The sequence below is a fragment of the Salminus brasiliensis genome, chromosome 6, assembly GCF_030463535.1.
Source record: "Salminus brasiliensis chromosome 6, fSalBra1.hap2, whole genome shotgun sequence".
NCBI classification, from domain to species: Eukaryota; Metazoa; Chordata; class Actinopteri; order Characiformes; family Bryconidae; genus Salminus; species Salminus brasiliensis.
The window spans coordinates 41,509,826-41,526,165 of record NC_132883.1 but is presented as its reverse complement, the minus strand read 5'-3'; the positions used below and the strand labels follow the sequence as shown (position 1 = coordinate 41,526,165).

General features: G+C 42.2%; 1 protein-coding gene across 1 annotated transcript in view; it reads right to left on the bottom strand.

The window, feature by feature from the left end:
- Positions 1–2,251: 2,251 nt before the first annotated feature.
- Positions 2,252–16,340, bottom strand: part of disp3 (dispatched RND transporter family member 3) — a 58,390-nt gene continuing 44,301 nt past the window's right edge. The window contains exons 14-21 of the mRNA XM_072682439.1: positions 15,751–15,881; positions 13,345–13,520; positions 11,575–11,701; positions 11,303–11,448; positions 10,776–10,935; positions 9,349–9,462; positions 5,111–5,265; positions 2,252–4,924 (exon numbers count right to left, since the gene is read on the bottom strand). Of these exons, the coding sequence (XP_072538540.1) occupies positions 4,568–4,924; positions 5,111–5,265; positions 9,349–9,462; positions 10,776–10,935; positions 11,303–11,448; positions 11,575–11,701; positions 13,345–13,520; positions 15,751–15,881 (1,366 nt within the window). The 3' untranslated portion in view covers positions 2,252–4,567. The remainder of the gene's footprint in view (positions 4,925–5,110; positions 5,266–9,348; positions 9,463–10,775; positions 10,936–11,302; positions 11,449–11,574; positions 11,702–13,344; positions 13,521–15,750; positions 15,882–16,340) is intronic.

Below are 16,340 nucleotides of genomic sequence, written 5' to 3'. Positions count from 1 at the left end.
AGAGCAATGGCCATGCTAAAGGGCCCAACAGTGACAGCTGAACAGATGCAGGTATTGAACCCACAACCCTGTGATCTTTAACCCCAACCTAAGCACTGAGCCGCAACTACCGCAGTTAAAACATCTGAAGTCAGTGATGACAGATTGTGCTCTCTAGGACTCCAGTCGCCGATGGCAAAGCAGCAAAGCAGCAAAGCACATCTTATTTTTGAGGGTTTATCAAACTGAGGATCTGATGGATGTGTGAATGTGTGTCTTGCTTCTGAGTGATCACACATGGAGAGCTATGGGTGCAATGCTTGGGATATTATTGAGTACTGAGGACTTCATCTCTTTACAACTCTCTTACTGCTGTGTTTCACTTACTACTGTTTACATGGTTGGCTGGCTGGTTGGTTGGTTGGGTGTCAGTTTTGACATTTGGATTGGATTTCTTTCCCACAGCAGCAACAAACTGCACTGGAATTCATGTTCCATTTATGAAGAAATAGACCCGTCGAGACTTCATTGCAGCATTTCTGCGGCTGTATTCCTTCCAGCACACCTGGACCAAATCTAAAGTCAAGGCTGAGAAATGCCAATTATCTGGTTTGAGTGTTTTGCAAGCAGCACTGAGCAAATAACTAAAAACTAGGGCATTGCTGAGGGTCCCTAAACGGTTGGCTTCAGAGCCACTCTACAGTACATTCCACATGTTCTGGTCACCTCTCAAGACTGGTGTGATGCATTTGGGAGTTACGTCACTGTACTTTCACAACATTTACAAGGATGGATTTTAATGAGCATCAATAAGCTGGGATCTTCAGGCCTGCTTTTCAGGTATGAGGCATCACTGAAAATTTCTAACGGCAAATCATGACACTGAAGTGAAATGGTTTTAGCGTAGCCAGGCCTCATCACTGGCACATCCATTATAGATGACCTTCAAGTTGCATTATTAATGGCTGTCTACAGTTTCGGGCATTAAATATTAACCAGAATTGATGGAAAAGTCCAAATAAAGTCAAGTAAGCACTTTACTTAATGTGGAGGTGATGAGAGATCACTGACAGGCTGGACATGATTGTGTAAGTTACTGAGACAAATAAAAAGGGGCGTGCACTCAAGGGCAAAGGAAAGGTATGATTTTTTTTTAGATGAAAACTATTCATCAGACCCAGAACTGGTGTAATGGGATTTTTATTGATGACATGACACCATTGTCTCAACGTCTTGTTATATGTGTAAGGTACAGATGGTGCAATACTGACATTGAAACCTTGGGTATTGAGTGATACAAGTGTTTAGTACACAACTGAAAGTGAAACTGAAAGTGACTTTGGTACATTTTCAAACAGCAGTTATTCATCTCAGTGTTACTGAGCTCTACTAAAGTCTGAGTAGACTGATAAATCACTGTACTGATCAGTTATTTATCTCAGTGTTACTGCGCTCTACTAAAGCCTGAGTAGACTGATAAATCACTGTGCTGATCAGTTATTTATCTCAGTGTTACTGAGCTCTACTAAAGTCTGAGTAGACTGATAAATCACTGTGCTGATCAGTTATTTATCTCAGTGTTACTGAGCTCTACTAAAGTCTGAGTAGACTGATAAATCACTGTGCTGATCAGGTATTTATCTCAGTGTTACTGAACTCTACTGAAGCCTGAGTAGACTGATAAATCACTGTGCTGATCAGTTATTTATCTCAGTGTTACTGAGCTCTACTAAAGCCTGAGTAGACTGATAAATCACTGTGCTGATCAGTTATTGATCTCCGTGTTACTGAGCTCTACTAAAGCCTGAGTAGACTGATAAATCACTGTGCCGATCAGTTATTTATCGCAGTGTTACTGAACTCTACTAAAGCCTGAGTAGACTGATAAATCACTGTGCTGATCAGGTATTTATCTCAGTGTTACTGAGCTCTACTAAAGCATGAGTAGACTGATAAATCACTGTGCTGATCAGGTATTTATCTCAGTGTTACTGAACTCTACTAAAGTCTGAGTAGACTGATAAATCACTGTGCCGATCAGGTATTTATCTCAGTGTTACTGAACTCTACTAAAGCCTGAGTAGACTGATAAATCACTGTGCCGATCAGGTATTTATCTCAGTGTTACTGAACTCTACTAAAGCCTGAGTAGACTGATAAATCACTGTGCCGATCAGTTATTTATCTCAGTGTTACTAAGCTCTACTAAAGTCTGAGTAGACTGATAAGAGAGTAGACTGAGCTCTACTAAAGCATTGGAGGAAGCTTTTGATTTTGTATTCGACCACTTGTTTATTGAAAACAGTATTCATAACAACAACAGCATTTAAAAATTGGAAAATAAAAAATTGTTACAACATAATACAGACGTAAACGTACTAAAGCATGACTTCAGTGGAGAAGGTAAACACTCATCTGTGGACTAGTGGATCTCTCTTTTAGGGGCTTGATTTCTATACTGGGTATTCATTGCGTAGTGTCAAGCTCTGCAGAGGAGCAAAAGATTACAAGGCCGAGGTTGAGGAGCTCTGAAATGGAATATCATCTCCAAACTGGGTCAAGTCCTCCATGGGTCAAGTCATTCCAAGCGGGGGCCAGTGCTCGTTTGTGCGCATCTGTTTTACGAGACGTCTAAATCACAGCATACAAAGGAGCGAGCATGCCCTTGAGGTAAGTGGATTGCGGTTCGGTGAGAGAGAACCGAAATCACGGCCATCGCCACATTTGTGTAAATGGTTTTTAAATGAGAGATTTAACAAAAACACTTTCTTTTAAAGCGTGACAACTAGCCCGAACTACAGTTTACAGCAATTCAAAACCATTACTACAACCAGTGTTTGCCACAGTTTCACAAAATTAGCCATTGTACAAAATACTTCCGCAGACCGTTTTCTCCTCAACAGACTTCAGAACGGAGCTGTTAACCTTTCAAAGGAAGTGCCGTCAATTGCCCATGTGTCTTTCTTAAGATATTTCTTTGTTCGTAATCGCTTAGAAGCCTTTGACTAGGTGGCCTGCAAATAGAACCGTCGTCTTCCCACAAAAGGGGAGGAAAGATTACGCCACCGTCAGCTGGGAGAGAAAGCGGTCTGTTTGCCTCATTCTTTTAGACCCCAGCTCCCACCCCTTCCTTGTCTCGGGACCACAAAAGGTACACCACTGTCAGAGCTGATGTATGTTAGAGTGGCATTTTAACAATATTAGTTCATAAGACAAACTGCCGCTGATGTCCCACAAGCGCAGAGCTGGAGAATAAAGGACCTGTTATTTCCCCCCTCCTTCCAGATCTCATTTCTTGACTTTCCACTTCTCCTCCCTCCTAATCTTCAACATTAATTCCAGGTCAGGTTCTTTTTTTGAGTAATCCGAGGTAGATCTTTACATAATCTGAGATAGACCTCATTCCATGGCGCATCCACCATCCCCCCAGGACCACGCTTTTATCCCCGTTCTTAAATATGTAGACAAAGCAATAAAAGAACCATGAAAAACAACCCTCACTTTTTCCTTTTATGCAGTACCTGGGTCTTCCAAACCACTTCATGCTTTTCCTAACACTAAAATTAGGTTCCTTCAACAATTGTGTAACCTATAGTTATTTCCACTAGAGTTACTGAGCTCTACTAAAGCCTGAGTAGACTGATAAATCACTGTGCTGATCAGGTATTTATCTCAGTGTTACTGAACTCTACTAAAGTCTGAGTAGACTGATAAATCACTGTGCTGATCAGGTATTTATCTCAGTGTTACTGAACTCTACTAAAGTCTGAGTAGACTGATAAATCACTGTGCTGATCAGGTATTTATCTCAGTGTTACTGAGCTCTACTAAAGCCTGAGTAGACTGATAAATCACTGTGCTGATCAGTTATTTATCTCAGTGTTACTGAACTCTACTAAAGCCTGAGTAGACTGATAAATCACTGTGCTGATCAGGTATTTATCTCAGTGTTACTGAGCTCTACTAAAGCCTGAGTAGACTGATAAATCACTGTGCTGATCAGTTATTTATCTCAGTGTTACTGAGCTCTACTAAAGCATGAGTATACTGTAGATGTATTTCCATGTAACTGAGCTCTTCCAAAGCATAAGTAGACTGACAAATTTCAACAGTAAGTCCATGTTTTATGAAATCCGAGGTAGATCTTTAAATAATCGGAGATCTGAGATCTTATTTCATTACACATCCGCCATCAGCCCAGGACCACTCTTTAATTCCCATTTTGAAAATGTATAGACTAAACTGTAAAAGAACCATGGAAAACCACCCTTACTTTGTCCTTCTATGCAGTACCTGGGAACATCTTAAAACATCAGCTCATGAACATCCATCTTCCCCGCTGTCTCCACTTTCCCCAACACTAAAATAAGGTTTCTTCACCAGTGGTGTTCCTCAAGTGTCACTACTCGGCCCATTCTGATTTCATCGAAATAGACATTGTTACATATCTACCACACATCTTCATAATGTACATACAAAATACAGTCACAATCTGTCCAATATCTGAACATCCACCTTAATTTGCTGCAGTTCCTCCAATGTCTGTCATCACTTTGACGTGCGCTGCAGGACCGACTGACGAAGCAGCTTACGTAATAAGTGAGTTCCAGCCTACAGGAATCAACAGTGATCCAGTCCACCAAAGGAGACAGCCAGTGGCCCCCACTGCCAGCACCACCAGGCTGGCTTTAAGAACTGCCTTGGGGGGGCGGGTGAAGTCAGAAGGCCCCATTGTGGCTAGCAGGGCTGTGGTCACAATCAGCGTGAATAATATCGAGATGGCAGTGTTAATAGCCACAATCTGGCCAAACTTTGAGAAAGGCACAATCACGCAGAAAAAGAGCGGTACTGTGGAGATCACGGTGGTGACGGCGCTGGACACGATGGCGACGCCCACATGATTGACTGCTTCCACTGTTCGTTGTTGACGCTTGGGTGATGGGTCCTGCGAGACACAAAAACAGCAATACTCATGTAAGCGTCTGTTTCCTCTCAATATGTGTCTTTTAGGAGGGATCTGCTCTGCTCTGCTCTAGAGGAGCACCGTCACATAAGGCTCAAAGAGGGAAGCAGCATAATAGAACCCAGAGAACAAAGGAGAACACATGAATAATGCCATGTTGTAACTGACCATCGCTGTCATATCTCCAGCGAGAAGATAGCCCTCCACCAGGTGCAGACAGTAGTCCACAGAAGAGCCCACCAGGATGGAAAGCGAGATGGCCTCCACTGCTCCCATCTCCCAGCCTAGCCAGTACATTACTGCTACCACCAGACAGACCACACCTGTTCATACAGAAGAGACAGGTTAAACAGCTGGATCACTCCTAACACCACACTGGTTCAGCTTACCACACACCAATATCACTTAACTGTTCATACACGATATGGACAAAAGTATTGGGACACCTGCTTACTCATTGTTTCATCTGAAATTAAGTACATTCTCTTTCTGTTGGAGCAACTGTCTCTACTGTCCAGGGAGGAAGGCTTTCTACTAGATTTTGGAGGATGATTGCTGTTAGGATTTGATCACATTCAGAAATAAGAGCATTAGTCTAGAGATCAGGGTGTTGGAAGATCATGTAATCAGAGACCAACTGAATATAAACCAACAATATTAATTATTATTGTTGTCATTAAAAAAATAACATTCAATCAGCCCTCAAATTAAAATGATCAAGTTGAGCCATCAAGAAAAGGAACAGTTAGATCCTGAATCCAACTCCAACCCACTAACCAATGATGCTACCAGTGCTGGGAGGGTGTAGGCTAGCATGTCCATCCTCTGAATCAAATAAAGGCAGCCAATCGCATATTTACGAACTGCTGCTTCTGTAATATCACTGGATAGTTCAACACACTTGGAGGAGAATAATAACTGCTAGTTCTGTTCCATCAGCTCACAGATTCCTACCCTATTAGCCCTGCACTGACCGATGGGGGAAGAGCGATGGTCGTCCTACCCACCTGAGACTGGGACTCCCTGAGATTGATGATCTTCGTAATAACACATACAGTGCAGTTGTTTAGTGTTCTATGACTTCTGCTGTATGTGGGAACTGAAGCATGGGTCCACCTACAGATCCAAGCTGTTAAAGCAATTCCGTAATGATGTTGAAAATCTTGAGTCGAGATGAACACTCATGTTAGTCTCGTCTATTCATTCCTAAGGACACCTCTGCGTTGCCTATTACCAGTCATTGTGTTGCACGCCACTGTACTACTTTCTAAATCCATGTCTTCCTTTTATTTGACTTCTGACCGCTTGGGCTGGCTGATAGAAAGTGTCTATTCATCTCAAACAATTTATGAATTCATTACTTTTGTGTATTCGCCAGTTGGAATTATGTTTTCCAGCCCTCATTACCGTTTGGTTTGATATATTGCATTAACATATAAATGAGCTGGAAATAGACATAGGCTTCAAGGGTGAATAGTTTCCACCATCAGTATGTTTAGCCTAAGAGTCACTTAGGTCCAATGGAATTGCCCATACGATGGTGAAATGTCAACCCCGGAATAGGGCATAATATCCTGTAAGGCAAACGTGACAGGACTTGATTAAGGAACTTATTTTGAGGATGTTTCTTTGGAATTGGATTCACGTCCACTGTTAAGAACCTTTGGGCACACACACACACACACATACACACACACACACACACACACCTACCAAGTATTCACAAGTTGTAAATACTCTATAAATCCTAACGGAATCCCAGTACATTTTACATAGGCTGAAGATTTCTGAGGTAGTCCTCCTTCTTCATTATTGCATCCACTTTGTGCCATGCAGCAGTTCCAAAACAGCCCGAGATGTCTGATGCTTCCACCACCATGCTTAACAGCTAGTACAGATCTTGAAATCTGCAGTCGTTTAAAAAAAGCTCTACCCTGAGTGTTGGTTAATCCAATGACACCTTTTTTATGGGGGTACAGAGAAGCTACCAGCTGTAGTCATGATCATGATCAGAGGGCAGTGAAGGCTCAGTGGTTAGAGCTCCTGGCTATTGATGACAAGGTTGTGGGTTTGATACCCAGACTCAGCAAGCTGCCATAGTTGGGCCATTGAGCAAGGTCCTTCACCCTCTCTGCTCCCTGGCTGCCCACCACTCCGGAAACATGTGCTCACTGTCCACTGTGTGTGTTTCATTGGACATATGGGATAAAACCGGAAGCCAAATTCCATCTGTGTCCATCACAAATGGTAAAGATGGTGGTCTTGTCTTGTCGAGCCGAAGTGAAGAGGCCTCTTTGAAACCACTGAATTAATACGCTAAGTGGGTGTATGTATATTTTGACCCTGTTTGTATAATTAATTGTGTAAAACTCTCTATCTAAAAGCCCAACATTGTCATGAAATCCATGTCTATGATGAGTGTATGTAAGCATTCAGCCACAACTGTAGGTGTTTATGTCACTGCAGTGTGAAATGCCAAAGAACAGAGGGAAAATGACTACTGGGCTGGAGGGCAGAGAGTTTGCTAGACGAGAAAATGACCACAGATGAAGTGAAAAACATGAGAGTTAGGATGATGAGAAGACAGAGCCCAACAGCAACAGCCAGGAAGATAAATATCAGTTGCCACGATGCATTAAGATGTGTTTCCTGATTTGTTAGCCTCCCAAAAGCGCAGCGTGATCCTGCACTTATTCTCAGTGTAGCTTACTGCCTGCACTTCTCTGATTAAGGGTCTAATATTTTCAAAAACAGCACACCTCCTACTCTAAATATGTGTTGTGGGGGATGTTTGCCGCCCCACACACCCCCCTTTGAGCAAGCACAAAGCTCTATCACTGATAATAAATAATAGATATTTATGAAATACAATGGATTTGATTACCACCAGAAATATGAGGCAACCTATGTTCAATGTTCATTTTCCAATAACGTCTCATTCTTGTTGTTATTCTGACATCATCTGCTGCTCTGGACATCATTCTGGGGGTTTCTGAACTCAACACATTGCAAAAATTATATATACAGGGTCAAACATACAAAAACACCCACTTAGATGATGAAATGTACAAAGCGTCAAGGCCAGGTGCTCTTTACTCTAGTGATTATGATGGACTACAGCTGGTAGCTCCTCTGTGCTCACATAAAAAGGCACTCATTAGACTGACCAACACAGAGGACAATGGAAAAGTCCAAAGAGTTCAGAGCAGTCACTGTCTACAGCCAAATTAGCTTTTCATCACCATGGACTGAAAGGCTGCTGTCCAAGAAAGGCGAGCACTAGAAATTACCCCTTCAAGCTTGACTGAAGAAAAAGCCTACTTGAGCTAAAAGCTAATGGTCAGATGAAACAAATATGATTGGATGGTGATAATCAATGAAGGTGAGGAATTCAAGCTCTGGAACTCTCTACCAACTGTTAAACATGGTGGTGGTAGTATCTAAACAGGTAAACTGCACCAAGTAGACTGTAAAACTAAAGACGGAGAAGGACTACCTTAGATTTCTTCAGCCTAACCTCAAACCATCAGATGGACAATTAAAACTGGACACAAAACAGGACAATGACCCCAAACACACATCATGGAATAGATAAAGCAGGAGAACATTAAGCTTATGGAATAGTTTTAGGAAGTCCTAATCTGTGAAACAGGAAGTCCTAACTTCAACCCAATCAGAAACATGTGGATTGAGTTTAAAAGTTGGGTCTGTGCCAAGAAAACAACAACTATATTGAGCTTTTCCAATTCTTCCAACAAGAGTGATCAAATATCCAACCAGAAATTTGCAAGAAGCTTATTGATGGCTACCCAAAGCGTCTGGTCAAGGTGTGCTGTATGTACATTAGTGACCCCATATGCATAATCATAAATCTGACCCTCTATTGATTTCAGAAAACTCCACAAATTAAAACTTACGTCAACAAAAAATTAACTGACTCTGCCCCAGAATATATGGTAATACAACACTGAAAGCACAACATTACCATGACATTCCTGCCAATGATGTGAATATGCAAATGTCCGACCACAGCTGTAAGTGAAAACGCGTGATTCTAAACTTTTGAATAGTGATTTCAGCATTTGTGCAGTCGTGTATATGGTTAATCAGCTTTCATTAAATTAGAGCTATCTGCACGATTCTCCAAATAATTTGCATATTGCGTTTACACACTTGTTACAACAGCATCTCCTAAAGAAGTGATCAAAGGGGAAAAAAATAAGGACGTTCATCAGTACAAACGCTGCTCATGCGAATAATTGCTCTGGTTAAAAAAAAAAAAAGAAAAAGTCCGGCTAAGTAGAGAGAGAGTGATTGGAGTGGGATGTGGGTGAATGTGCAGAGGAAAGTGTTTTGAAGCGGGAAACCATGCTGAAACATATTAAAGGGAAGTACGAGTTCCTTACCCAGAATGCTAAGTAGGATGGGCAGCAACAGTAGCGGATGCGCAGTAAACACAGCTACGGACGCTATGCAGATCGCCAAGGACAGCAGCAGGCTGTAGAGGGCGCTCTCCACACCTAGAGTTGGGGAGATCACAGGTGTGTTTGTGTGAGAATTTCACTGTGATTTCATATTTTCTTGCTTTTTCTGAAACATGCTGAATTTGATAGGTCAGCTACGCAACATAATTGCTTATAGTGCTGGTCATTCATTATAATAGGAATATTATTAAAGGGGTAGTTTGTTGGGAAATCAAACAAACGTGATTTATCACTGACGTTATATGCCATCGATCAGCAAAGCATGTTTGTTTTTTTATGTTTGCTTCTTTAGATTAGAATGGCAGACTGTGAGCTAGCACTGCTAACAAACACAGCACTTAGACTGTCACCAATATCCAATTGATGAAATAAAAATGCTACGTTTGACATGTTTGAAAGCGTAAACAAGGAAAGAAAGAAATTCATTGTAACTTAAAACAGCCATCCCATAATTATCCCATAATCCAGCTATGCAGAGACATCTATTTGTGTTTTTATAGACTAACATAAATTCTAAACCCTCTGATTTCTCTGTGCAAAACAAATCTGGATGTACTTTGAGGGCTATTTACAGAGATAACATTGGTGACAACCAAAATCCTTAGCATCTCCCATTCTAAACTTAAAAAAAGGCTAAATTCAGATACCAAACATGCCTCAGCTGATTGATTGCATCTAGCAATCTTGCAAAACTTCAGTTTGTTTGCATGTGCAGTTGCTGAGAAACAGTTTCGTAGCACTGGCCCCTCCCTCTTTTGGCATATATGCGCCAAACTTGACACGCCACCTCATCATCATGCACTGGATTGAAATCTGTTTAAGCATTAAAAGGTTTTAGCTGTTGGAGAAAATTTGGCTCTGATCCAGAAGCATTACTTTGCACATGGTGGCCATATTGATTACAAATGTCAACTTCTTTTTTGATAAGTATTGATGGACAGACTCTATTGGTCAAAATCCAAGGACTAGTTTGCCAAAGAAGGTTTTAATTAGATGGAAGTTATGGTCCAGATTGCAAAGTTGCTTTGATTGACCCGAGGAATCAGACAAAAGAAAAAAGGTTTTTGAGTGTTGGACTTGTTATTGATAAAGTTATTGATAAACTTACGTTATTGATAAAAACACGTTATGCTGCGCCATAGCGCCATCATCAGGCCAATGAATGTCATTTCACACCTGCTGTACCTTGTGGACAATTTTGTTTTTTCAGAGACTTACGATCTTTGCTCCACGTGATCTTTGCATTTTCCCCATTTTTCTAACACGAGTGGCTGATATTTTGCACATCCTTGAAAAACACCAAAAACACTCCTCCACCCACACAACCACACACACACACACACACACACCTATAATCTCCATAAAGATCTGCTTCCAGTGCTGGCAGGTCTGGAACCCTCGATGCAGCGCTGAAGATTGTGGGAGCGATGCTAATTGCTCCTGTAGGAAGCTCTCCCATTGGACAAAATCTGAATGTGTCTGAAATGAAGACTTCCCTTTGTAGGTGGTCTGGGAAAAGAAGATCACAAAAACATCCAGTTTTAGTCATGATGCACCTTCATTAACCTAGTTAAACACTGGTTAAACGTGGGTGGTGGGGCTCGGATGTCTCAGGGAGCGTTCATGTCTGTGCTACCGTCTGGCTCTCCCTTATTAACTACGAAAGTGGCGTCTGCCACTGATAGAGACGTCATTCTGCCTGTTGCAGTCAGCATGAAGCTGCTATTTTACTGCAATTAATTGACCTTTAAGACCTTCATTACTTGTGGCAACATTAGCATAAGCTATCAAAACAAACCTCAGACACCAGACATGAGGAGCTGTAGAGCTTACTGTTGTTTTTCACTTAGTCTGAAACCAATTAAGTTGAACTCACTGACTCAAAGGCCATGGATATCCAGTGCACTCTGCCCCCCTGCATGCCCACTGCACCATGGGATAGCTGACCAGGCAGGAGGTTGGGCTCAGGAAGAGAGTGACAGTCAGGGTGGAGGAGAGGAAGAATGGAGGAGAGACTGTTACCTGAGAGAGATAAGCACAAAGCCAGTCTGAGGGAAAATGAGGGCCGAGAATACGAGAGTGACCTTGAGTGATTTGCATATGTATGTGTGTGTGTGTGTGTGTGTGTGTGTGTGTGTGTTTTGTCACCTGAAGGTAAACACTGCGCTCCGCCGGGCTTGACGAGCTGTGTGTTGGCACTGATGGCTTTGCAGAGTTGGCACAAGTGACCGATTTCATTGAAGAGATCAAAGTCGGGGTCGTAGATCACGCTGCCCTTTGTGGAGAAAGTCAACGAGAAATCAATCAGAATGAACTGATACTGGACTCAAAACAAACCCCACATACACGCCCACACACACACACACACATATTTCGGACACTCCTGCAACACCACTCTGCAGCAGTGAGAGCATCACAGAGCTCCAGCACCCACTTCTCTGAGACGGCGGTTACTAAACGAGCACATTCCACCCTGTTCGGCTTCTCGTCTGCTCTGCTGTAGAGCTCGGGTGCTGCGGTGCTGTGGTGCTGTGTAGGCTGCTATTCTGGAGGCGTACCCAGTTGAGAGTGTAGACAGGCCTGTCGGTGAAGGCGTCAGCTGCAGTTAAAAACTGATCAGGGAAAAGATTCTACTCTGAGCACAGAATAATAACAGCAGAGCTACTGTAAAGATGAGCCGAAGCCTCTAGGAAACTGGTTAACGTCCTTCTGATCAATTCACTCATTGATTGTCTGATTGATTGATTGAGAAGTGGTACAGCAATTCCTTCTTAAAGGACATCTAACCTAATCTCTTATCTTAGATGTGGCCAATCAGAGTAAATTTGGCTCTGATCCAGAAGGATGACTTTGCATATGGTGGCCATATTGTTTGTCAACAAATGTCAACTTTTTTTATTGATAAGTATTGATGGACATCCAGACTCTACTGAGTATTTTGATACCAAACATGTGGGGATTGGTCAAAAATCCAAGGACTAGTTTGCGAGGCAGAGGCGAGGCATAGCGAGGCAGCTAACTGTTAGCTCAGGACAGGGTAGCAGTTTTTTTATTTGGTAAAAGTCGTTTAAATGGGGGACTGTGACCGAGGGACTGTGCAGGTGAAGCGAACTGAGGCTGCTTTGAGACTGCAGCTGCTTCAGTCATGCTTGTCAGTGGGTTAAAACGTTTAACCACACTTGGGCTCACTATTTTAGTGACAGGTCCAGCTTCTGGAGCTTGTCAAATATCAACCTGTCAGATGACAGCACAGATCCTGTCAGACAGTCTCTCTTCCCAGCTTCAGAAATCACCACAAAAGGAAGACGCAGTTCCTGTGAACAATGTTTTAGTCCATCTGTAAAACACGAGCCCAACCACAGGAGAAAGAAACAAGAAGCACAGAACAAACCACTAAAGGACAAAAGTATTGGGACACCTGCTCATTCATTTGACAAGATTTGATTTTTTGACGTTTTTATTTATTGGGAAAGCAGAAAGAAAGGGCTTATGACATGGAAGCAGGGGGTATGCATGGATTTTGTTTAGTTATTCCCATCAATTACTCCAGGTAAACCATCCCAACCCTCCGAACCCAACTCAACCCATCCCACCTACCCTCAGCACAGATCCACAAAAAAAACTCAATAAAAAAATCAATAAATGCTAGAAATAAAAAAAGACCCACGATAGACTTATATAAAGAAATAAATAAAATAAAATAATTATTAATATTAATAATAAAAACTGTTGTATTTTCTGTGATATAATACACATCACATATACTAATGCTAATTACCTTTAAGTGTGTCCATTTTTTTCCAGGCATTTAAATGAAGATGGCTGAAACTTTGTCCAAACTTTTGACCAAAAGTGTGTGCTGTCACACCGGGAATGTGTGTGTGTGTGTGTGTGTGTGTGTGTGCTCCCGTGTCTTACCAGGTCTCCAATGACGTGATTGTCTGCATGTTGAGTGCGGTTAACTCCAAGAATCCCAAACACCACAAACACCATGGCTCCAGTGTCCACCAGGGGGCGCACTGCTGGCTTCCCACATCCACCTCCACTACAGGGGTTAAAGCCGGACGTCACGGAGCTCTTCACCTGTTTGGGAGCTGAGCAAACACAGAGGTACACGTCGTCACTGTCCAATCACAGCTTAAAATCAGCAGCTGCCCTTTACACTGTGCGCAACTAAACAGTAGAAAAATTCATAAAATATCTAAATAAAAATAATAAAATATATAAATAAAATTACTAAAATATATAACAATTGTAAAATCTGAGGTCAAATTAACTCAAAGTTTTTTTAATTTATAATCTTTTAAACCACCAGCAACCATAAATGAGTAAAATCAACAGTATAGCATGTACACAGAATACTACAGAACTACAGCTACACTATATGTCCAAATGTTTGTGGACACCCCTTTAAGTAAATGCATTCAGCTACTTTAAGTTGCACCCTTTGCTGACGCAGATGTGCAAATGCACACACAAACACACACACACAGCTCTTCCATTCACACTTTATAAAAGTACTGCCAATAGAATAGGACTCTCTGGAGCAGATTAATATCATGCACCTATTGGCACCATGCTGCCTAATGCCAGGTGTGGGCTACATGGCTGTAAAGTCTCCCCAGCATTGAGGCATTGAGCTGTGGAGCAGTGGAACTGTGTGGCTGATGCTCTTCTGACTGAGTGCAATCAAATCTTTACAGCAATGCTCCTGCAAAATCTAGTAGCCTACCTCTTAGCTTAAGGAATGAATGAGCAGGTGTCCCAATACTTTTGTCCATATAGTGTATAATGACAGAAGAGATCAATATGGCCTTCTAGGTGTTCAGAGAAGGCCTGATGATTTCTGGGAAGAATGTGATCTCAGTGATTTTGGGCGATGCGTGATTTCTGGTGTCAGCGGGGGATTGGTGTTTGAGTATTTCTGGAACAGAGTTTATTCACTTACACTCTTGTCACTGAATGCAATCAAATCCTCACAGCAATGCTCCTTCAAAATCTAGCAGAAAGTCTTTTCCCCTGGACACTAAAGACAGTTACTCCAACAAAAGCAGGATAAACTCTTTTATAATACCCTTGATTTCAGAAGAAACAATGAATGAGCAGGTGTCCCAATACTTTTGTCCATTTAGTGTAACTTCACTGCTGACTGGACACAGAGAGGACCCAGAAAGGAGTGCAACACACAGCGGTAAGTGCATTCTATGGCATTTTTAATGGACCAAGTTGATTATTCCTGCTTACAATAATAATGCATTTAAACAGTGAACAGTAATTTAATTATGGATTTAATTGAGGAAAATCTGACGACGTAAAATCTAATTAGCTCTTAATAGAGAGATTAAGAATTGTAGTCTGCTCATGAGTGACCTGGGGATAATCAAGCCTTCACGATTTTCTTTAGACAGAAAGTACAGGTCCATATGGATGGGACATAAATATATATATAAAATATACATCTAGTTATTGTTTGAAACATACACAATATGGACAAAAGTATTGGGACACATGCTCATTCATTGTGAGAATTTAAAAAGAGTTTATCCTGCTTTTGAGTTTGAGTATAAGTTACTGTCTCTGCTGTCCAGGGAAGAAGGTTTTCTACAAGATTTTGGAGGAACATTGCTGTGAGAATTTGCTTGCATTCAGCGACAAGAGCATTAGAAAGGTCAGGATGTTGGATGATCAACATCCTACCATATCCCCAACTCCTCAAATCATTGCAAAAGTACTGGATGGAGCACCGACCATCATTCCAGAGAACATGGAGTTCCACTGCTCCACAGCTCAATGCTGGGGGGACTTTATACCCCCACTCTAGCCCAGACCTGGCATTAGGCAGCATGGTGCCAATATGTTCAAGTTGTTTATCTGCTCCTGAGAGTCCTATTGTATTGGCAGTACTTTTCTACAGGGACTAGACAAGCTGTGTGTGTGTGCATTTGCACATCTGTGTCAGCAATGGGTGCAACTTAAAAGAGCTGAATGCGTTCATATAGAGCTCATCATCCTCGCCGCTCTTAATACACGTAATAGATTCCCTGACGATGTTTCTCAACCCCTTTTGTCTTCACGGCACATCACCTCGGCCCTGTGGCGGAGGAGCGGTGCAAGTGACTGAGCTCTCCATGCTTTCTGTCAGTCTGTCTGTTGGCTCCTCGCTGCACTGGCTCTACGCAAATATGATGCTGTCCAGTGATGAATAATGCATCAATCGCAACACTTGCTGCACATTTGAATAGGTTTCGTCATGCTGTGTGTGTGTGTGTGTGAGTGTGTGTGTGTGTGAGTGAGTGAGTGAGTGGGAGTTTGAAGTTGGTCTACCTGCAGGCAAGGGGGCGTAGAAACTGCCCTTAGTGGGTCCGACAGGCCCAGAGCCAACCATACAGCCTGGGGGCCCATCACACACACGGCTAGGGTAGGGGCTGAGTGTGTTCTGGGCAAAATAGAGCTTCCTGTGAGAGGGGGAAAGAGAGAGAGAGAGAGAGAGAGAGAGAGAGAGAGAGAGAGATACCAAACTACTTGCATGGCCATGTACGAACATATGGTATGCTCTCTGGAGAACTGACTGTGATGCAAAACATGACATTTCTGCTCCGAGCAAAAATTTAAAGGGCCCATTTCACTGGAAAGCACAAGTACAAAACTACTGTAGCCTTAAAATGGACAAGATCCATGCATAGATATATCGGATTTACATATGACCACCCATTCAGCCTAAAGTTCATGGCTGATGACATTAAAAATATTTTTTAAAATATGACTTGAGGATCGCTGGGTCGCTCCAATCCCGGTCATGTTGCCTGCCATCAGCAGCCAGAGCCTGAGAGAGCACAACCGTCCGGGTGGGTAGGTGGCGCTCTCTCTTCCATATCTCATCACTTCAGGTGATAATGGTTGGCATGGGCTTCTGC